Source organism: Sinocyclocheilus anshuiensis, unplaced genomic scaffold (genome assembly GCF_001515605.1).
Source record: "Sinocyclocheilus anshuiensis isolate Anshui unplaced genomic scaffold, SAMN03320099.WGS_v1.1 scaffold224, whole genome shotgun sequence".
In the NCBI taxonomy this organism is placed as follows: Eukaryota; Metazoa; Chordata; class Actinopteri; order Cypriniformes; family Cyprinidae; genus Sinocyclocheilus; species Sinocyclocheilus anshuiensis.
The window spans coordinates 651,197-659,293 of record NW_015558577.1 but is presented as its reverse complement, the minus strand read 5'-3'; the positions used below and the strand labels follow the sequence as shown (position 1 = coordinate 659,293).

Here is an 8,097-nt window from a genome sequence, read left to right as displayed (position 1 = left end):
CCAGCCTTGTACTCTTCTAGGTTCAAAAAACTGTCGTCCATAAAATGCGTTGCACAAATTCGAACATCTGGGTTGTGCTGTTCTGTTGTAAATAAATCTTAACCAATGATTCCTAATTGCATCTACTTCCGGAAGGCCAAATACAGTGCTTTTGCTTTCGCACTGAAACACACAGCGTCTCCCTGACATGCTGCATCAACACTACTGCTGTTCCTGAAACCACGCCTTCTTTCTTTGCGTGCACATTTGGGCGGCATTATGCTAATATTTCCACGTAGTGAGGTAGATATGTGAGGGCGTGTTAGAACAAGCAGTTTTAGGTAGGTGTGGCTGACTCTTAACTTTTATAAAGAATGTCTCTTTGGATTTGAGACTTTAGTCTTTGCAACTTTACAGATCTTCTTTATGCATCTAGAGCTTGTAACACTCCAAAGAGAAAGGAAAACTTGAAATCGCATCATATGACCCCTTTAAGGTCTGTTGAAGACTGTTCTTATACTGCGTAGTGGTCAGTTCATACCAGTGAGAAATTAACTCTTTCATTAAGCAGAAATGTTTGACATGAATTCTTCGGGGGCGTTACTTATTTATATATTTTTCTTAATTTATTAGAATCTGAACACCTTATTAGATGTGAATATGGACTTTGTTATTATTGTAATTTTTTTTTGCCATATTACTGCATTTAAGCGGCAATGCGGTTAAACATCTTACATTTTCTGGGGCATTTATACTTTTTTATTTTTTTTATTTTATTTAAACCTTATTAGCTGAGGATGTGGGCTTAATTTTATTTTTTATTTTTTGCCAGATTATTGCATTTAATCAGTTTCAGTAAGAGACACTATAGGCTGTTACCAATCAAATGATATCCAGCAAAATCCTTTTTTTGCACTGTACAAGTTCCACAGAAGATGTCTTTAGCAGTGTGTAGATGTATTTGAACTGCAGTTGCATAATACTGAGATTTGCTTTAAATATTTTGAATCTTGAAATATAATTTTTTTTTTTTATATATAAATTTAAACATGAAACTGACACTTAATGAGTCATGGAAGCATTCATTCAACAGATTCCTTCAAACAGCTGATTCATTGAGAATCTAAGCAGATGACTGTTTTTGTGAATAGATAATTGATTTGTTCAAAAACGTTACGTTCAGGAAACAACGGTTATGTTGCAGTTTTTAGAACCATTTTTGATGACAGTATCTGAAATATAGTTCACTATTAACTTACTGATTTTATGCAACAGGTCAATAAACATCACATTTGCAGTCATGCTTATATTAAAATGGCACTCTTGGTCATGTAATAATAAAAAAACGAGGTAAACTCATAAGGGGCATGTTTGACCTCTATTTTGAATGTGGGCTCATTCTAACTGCATTCTGCTGGGCCACATCATGAGTGAAAGCCTGATTTCTTAAGGCGTAATTTTGTTGCAAAGTGAGCGATATGCTTGATAGTATCAGCCTCCACATCGTTAAAACTATAGTGATGAATATCATAGATGTGACTTTACATATCCCTACGAACTGCCAGTATGAGTTCTCTTGGTTTCTCCTTATGAAGAGCCCAAAAAATGACAATCTCTGCTATTATGTTCCTCTAAACTCATTTATGTAGTAATAATATAATTTGCTGCATGATACCATGTCACTAGTACTGCATTAGTCCCTTATTTCATGTGCACGTTCACTCTGTTCTCAGGTCTCTGCTTTGGATCAGGAGATTATTGAGGTTGATCCAGATACAAAGGAAATGCTGAAGACTTTTGTAAGTTGGTTTGACTGTAGTTTGTGTAGATGAACTGTAAAAACTTAATCCTATGTGCTGCAATGGCTATATTTTATATAACTTAACCCATTCTTTCTCTCATTGCAGGACTTCGGCAACATCTCCAACTTGCAGGTCACCCAGCCAAGTATTGGAATGAACTTTAAAACACCCAGAGGAGTCTAGAGGCGTAATTGATCAGAAGTCAATAAAGACTGCAAAAAAAGAGAACATCCTTGTGTTTGAACAAGTTATTTTTGATCATCTGGATGATCATTATTCTCCTGATGTCACTCATAACACTGTAGATCTGACTTGTTCAAGTTGTAATACAAAGCAGTTACACCGTTAAAGCAAGCTTTAAACTAGATTGCACATAAGGGTTTCTGAAATGTTAATAGTAACAGCAGTCTAAAAACAGCTGTACAACTGATTCCGATTTGAAAATGTGAAAGACATATGTTGAATACTTAACCGATGTCAGGTGTCTATTCTATGAAAACCAGCTTTCTGTAGTAATGGAAAAAAAAATGGAAATGGGTTTCATACATTTCCAATTATGCTCGATTTTAGTGGTTTCTAACCAATGTTTGGAGAATTATGGTTTAAGGTCCTTATTCAGCCATCATGACTGACCAGAAAAGTGAGGTATTTTAAATGCTGAGGGAGTCCTGAAAAACAAATCACAGTTCAAAATATTTAAAGTGCATGCAAGTAAATAAGAACCAAAGGCAGTGTTTTTAGTATTTTTTTTTAAAAAGCCAGAGTATTTCTAGAGACAGCAAGATGATCTTTGTACAGAAATAAGCAACAACAGAATTCTGCATATGCAACACAGTAAAACCTGCCGCTCAAATATTATTTCAGAGGCAAAAGAACAAATAAGACCAGCTGCCTATGCTAAACTATGACACTACATTACACAAATAGAGCTTTATATTCAAAACACAGGATATGTAAAAATGTTTTTTTTTTTCTTTTCTTGAAATTGTTGAAAAAGTGCAATAAAGGTTTGACTGCCTACAACTTGTTAGGTTATCCCAAATAGGTCATTGTTTTTTTTTACCAAGCTTTTTAACATGTTCCTATAGTTACCCAGAATTTCTTACAGTCAGAATGACATTCAAGAAAATGTTTGAGACATTAAATTCATAAAACAAAATTATGATTGCTGTTCCATATTTTCTTTGGGTAAAAGTACAGATCAAAACCATATTCAGCAGGGGAGGAATAGTTGGGTTTTTTCCCTCGCACATTGAAATTCTATACAAGTACTTCATATGAAACAAATACAAGAAATATACTGGAAAATAAAAGATGAGCACTGGGAGTTCTGTAGAAAAGTGTGTTGCATTTGCACTTTGTTGCATTAAGTGCCAAGCATGTGGTCTGTAAAATCTCACAGTGAATGTTGTCATTCATTCTTTGAGTTTGTGTAAGCTCTGATACAAGAATTTAGACCAATGCAGCATGAGGAAATAAACCATATAAAGCACTTTCCAAAGTACCAAATTTGTTCAGTTATCAGTTATATGTGTGCAACCTGAAGTTTTGAGTTTCAGCACCAAGTCTGACGGCATGCGTGATGGAGGTCTACGTTCTCGTACCAATGGACTGAGTGACCAGTAACAGTTCAGCATTACAGAATAAATATCACAGTGTTGTGTGATAAATATTTCCCAGTTGTACTGATTTCTGCCATTCCACACAAATTCAATAAGGCATATCTGACGGGAACTCCCATTTAAAACAGGCATAATGTAGAAGGGGGACGTTCGCAGACTGCAAAAATCCATTCTAATGGCAAATGAAAAAGCAGCATGTCTCTGACTAAATGGAAACATTGCTGTGGTGATGAAATGAGTCCATTTTAAACGTATATACAAACAGATAAGTGTACATGCATATAAAACAATACAAAACATGTTTAAGAAAATAAGACATGGCACATTATATGACATACAAAAGAGAAAAAGACAATCAAAATGCTTAATACAAAATGAGTTGCAGAAATAAAAAGGACGATGTCCAATGTTCAGCTCACTGAAATGGGGGCAATATATATAGATACAAAAACATACAAAGAAAAGACACAAATGAAACACTGTAAATTGTGCCTTACAAGCACCAACACGTACACCAGCATAATGTAGTTTTCCTTTTTTCGTAGGATAATAAAACGGTGTCTTTTCAAACGGTCTCCGCTGAAATATAAGGAAACATTTTAGGATGCTGAGAGAAAAATCGCAGTCATCTGGTTGAAGTAACCACGTCCTTTCTCCAAGAATGTCCATTGTCCTCATTTGATGGGTTTCTCCTTCCTGAGAGAAAGCAAGGTATGCCACACATTAGTGTTTTTTTTCCTATCTCACGCTCTTCTCTCTCCATTTAGCGAATGATTGAGAAATCCTCCATGCTGTACAGGACATCCTCCCCGTGACAGGTGAGGTCTAGTGTTATTATGAGGATTGTGCTCAGGCTGTCGTGATGGCGTTTAGGTCCTTCATTAAGCCCTCCAGATGGGCCATTTCCTCCGTCAACTCGTCCGTCTCATAATTCTGAGGGAGATGAAGAAGGTTACTGCGGGGGGTGGGGTTGGGGTGAGCTGGGGTTTGGGGAACTGGGTTTATGAGGGGATGGTCAATGGTACTGCAGAAGAAAAGCAGGAAATCAAATAGCACAGCCACATGCGTGGTAATGGATGAAGGGGTACGGTAGTATTGGGCATTTTGCAGGATAAATGAGAACCGATCAGCAGTTTTAAATAATTTTAAAAAATTGGAAAATTGCAATAATTAATTGTAATAAATGGGCAATAAATACAGCCGTTAAAAGGGAGAAGCAGGTAAAGGTTTGGGAGAGAAGAAAAAGATGTAAAACATTTTATTATTAGCTTTTTATAAATGTAAATATATTCAATATGTAACAGTATACTCAATATGTAACAGTATCCCTAGAAAAACATAGTATGTAACAGTGCATGGCATTGCTGTAGCTCAAACAGCAGAGCATGGCACCAGCAACGCCAAGATCATAGGGCTGATGTATAATGATAAAATGTATACCTTGAATTCAATGCCAAATGTTGTAAAAAGGTAATTCTACTAAGCAGTTCATTGTCATGTCCCTATCATAATAAATGAGATAAAACACATTTGGAGCAGATGGCTTCTGGTTCCTTACTGATATTCTGTTATATGCTGTACTGTAGATACATTTTATTGCCACTGTATAAATAATTAAACTACATTTAATATTGTTAAAGCTCCTAGACTTGACCAAAAATACATATAACACAAGCATTTTGTTTTGCATGTTACAGAGTTCTAATTACTGCATAACAGTAATGACTCAAATGTACATGGTTATGTTGTAAGAGTCATAATGTACAGAGAAAAAGTAATACAGAACATTATAGGAACTAAAGTACTCACGCTCCCTGCATCTTCATGCAGTCTGCTACTTTCCGAGACATCCGGTGCACTTGGAACTATGACAGGCATAGGAGTTCTCGTCCTTCCCAACGTACCGATAGAGGCTGTTTTAACTGAGTGAGGCCCTAAAACAGATCGCACAAGTCAGTGTCTGTCCTTTTTGTAAATTTGTACTATTCATGATAAGGATGCACAAACCATGAAATCCTTTTTAGAGCATTTGGAGTGTGACAACTAGATCCAAGATACTGGAATAAATTAGTTTTCTATTTAAAAGACAGAATTTTTCCATCAGTCCATTTGTCTTCCTCTTCAGCAACTCTAAACTGTGGTGCTCCACAAGGGTCTGTTCTAGGTCCTATTATATTCTCACTGTATATGTACCATTTAGGCTCAATATTCCACAGACTTTTCTTATGCAATAAATGCTTTCATTTTTTAACTTGGAAGAAAGTACACTTTGGTTGGCAAGATCTTTTTAAGCTCAATGCTGATAAGATATTTACATCCTCTAACTCCACCAATGAAATTACCAATAGCTTAGCTTTCATTCCGGTGAATGTACCTGCCTATATTATAAACATTTTTATTTTAAAAGCCATTATTTTAGACATTGCAGATTGGATCACCCAATATGGATGTGAATATCTTGTGTGAAGAGGAACTTACCTGTCTGAGACAGCAGTGGAGTGCTGGGTAATGCTGCTGAGTCATACATGGGGTGAGCTGGGATGGCAGGCACTGCAAAACTCTTGAGTGGGTGCGTGGGACGAACATGTGCTGTGGGTGTACTGAATGCTGGCTCCTCTTCAGCGACTGAGCTGTGGTAGCTAATGTCTGTCTCTGAAAGGTCAGTGGTGCAGGAGGGCTGCCCAGACGGAGGGTGCATGTCAGCACTAGGGGTGTTCCTTACTGACTCTGTAATTACATCAGCACATGGGTCAGCACATGGTGCATACTGCATACTATTAACCATGCGGGTGTTGTATACAAGCAACCTTAAAGATCAGAAGCTTGCTGGGGAAAAAAAAAACAAGTCATATCACGTTAAACACCTAAATGTGAGTAGGTAGAATACTCTCCTTCTGAAACAACCAATTTTAAACAATCTTTTTTAACCAGGCTGTGGAGACTGAAGGTGAAAGTCCAGAGCATCTTGATGTGTCCCAACCTTAATATTTCTTCCTTAAATGTATTGTTGTTTGGTATAATTGCCATAAGGTTTATTACATTCATGTTAACTGTGTTAAAACTCTACAACTATTGGTAAAATGTGAGTTTGCAGTCAATTGTTAGAAAGAGAATTAATGACTGGAGAATCCAAAAAACAACGTCAGAGGGGAGTCTAATGTTTCACCAGAAGATGGAATTATAACATGTTGATTAAAAATTATGGGTCCAAAATAATGAATAAATTAAAACTACATGAATGAATCATTTACAATAAGGTCAATTACATCAACGTAGAAAACAGATTTCATGCCGACTTTAAATAGGGTAAATTTTGTTTTCATGTTGCCTTTCTATTGGTAAAGATGGTTTCTGGAGAATGGGTATTTGCTTTGATGCTGGCCAAAGTTGGTCTGCCAGCTCTAACCAGCTTGACCAAGATGGTTCACCAGGTTAAAACCAGGTCCCCCAATTGATCAACAGTCTAGAACAGGCTGAACCACTGAATAACAAAAAAAATGACTCACTTAGGCCAGCTAGAAACCATGTAATGTTGGCAAAGGAAGTGCTAAAGAAGGAGGTATGTTCACTTTGAGAGATAAAGGGGGAAATGAAGAGATATGGAAAGTTTCACTACAACTCCATGGTCACCAAGTAAGTGTAACTCCATTTTGAGAGGAAAAGAAGAACATGGTCTAACACAATTGTATCCAGGCACGATGAAGTTCTTCACAAAGTCCCACTAATGAGCTCTCACCTGTGGACTGTGCCCTGTCTAGATGAGAGATGGGGGTGGCGATGGACCGCGTGCTGCTCTGGTGGTGGAGATAGCTGCATGTTGGCGAGGCCAGGCTGCCCAAGTGATAATGATGGTGATGGTTATCGAGGGAATGGATGGGGTGAGCACTAATCACAGCTGCGAATGAACACAAATAATAGAGCGCCATGGTTTAGACCTTGCACACAAAGCTAAGAGATTATGGAAAGCATGGTGCATCTATAACATCTGCTCATGCAAACAAAGAACAACACAGATTGAAAGACACGCTATGTTGCTAGGTTAAAGAACTATCATTAGCAGGGTTCCCACTCTTTCATGAACACCAGATTCAAGGACTTTCAAGGACTTTTTAAAGCACCATTTATTTTATATCAAGCACCTATCGAATTCACACCCCAGCATATGTAGTGTCATGAAAGACCTTACATTACTTAACATTTCACCACTTACACTTAACATTTACATAAAAAAAATCAGAGTAATAATGTTTTTAATGTGTAGGTTTCATAAATTTAGACTGTTTTGAGCAGTTGTGTTCAAAGGAATTTAATTAAATCCATTGAAGTCAGTACTGGTAATATTCAAATAAAATTTCTAAAATATTGATAAAATATGCATCAAACTGGTTTTTGCTGTAGTTCTTGTACAAGATTTAAATTTGAAAGAATTTCTCAATTTTTAAATTAATAAAAAGTGGTTAAATGTTGAAATAACATGGTAAAACCTGTTAACATAAAAAATGTGCACATTCACTCAAAAGAGACGTTACTCATTAATAAATAAACAAGTCAAAATAATTTTGTAAATTACTTTTTATTGTAAATCCCATTTTTTCATCTTTGACCTAGAGGAATGCAGCTGCTCAAAATGTCAATATTTTTTGAAAATATTTAATGAACATTTTAAACCTTGTACATGTGCAAATCTGCAAAAA

The 8,097-nt window shown here is 36.4% G+C and overlaps 2 protein-coding genes across 4 annotated transcripts in view; one reads left to right on the top strand and one right to left on the bottom strand.

The window, feature by feature from the left end:
• Positions 1 to 2,011, top strand: part of rps17 (ribosomal protein S17) — a 4,392-nt gene extending 2,381 nt beyond the window's left edge. The window contains exons 4-5 of the mRNA XM_016475365.1: positions 1,713 to 1,778; positions 1,887 to 2,011. Coding sequence (XP_016330851.1) covers positions 1,713 to 1,778; positions 1,887 to 1,964 — 144 coding nt within the window. The 3' untranslated portion in view covers positions 1,965 to 2,011. The remainder of the gene's footprint in view (positions 1 to 1,712; positions 1,779 to 1,886) is intronic.
• Positions 2,012 to 2,623: 612 nt separating this feature from the next.
• The window catches only part of LOC107679723 (neogenin-like), a 173,244-nt gene continuing 167,770 nt past the window's right edge, over positions 2,624 to 8,097 (bottom strand). For all 3 annotated transcript variants that reach the window (XM_016475362.1, XM_016475363.1, XM_016475364.1), the window contains exons 26-29: positions 7,140 to 7,298; positions 5,882 to 6,130; positions 5,213 to 5,337; positions 2,624 to 4,336 (exon numbers count right to left, since the gene is read on the bottom strand). In XM_016475362.1, coding sequence (XP_016330848.1) covers positions 4,253 to 4,336; positions 5,213 to 5,337; positions 5,882 to 6,130; positions 7,140 to 7,298 — 617 coding nt within the window. In that variant the 3' untranslated portion in view covers positions 2,624 to 4,252. The remainder of the gene's footprint in view (positions 4,337 to 5,212; positions 5,338 to 5,881; positions 6,131 to 7,139; positions 7,299 to 8,097) is intronic.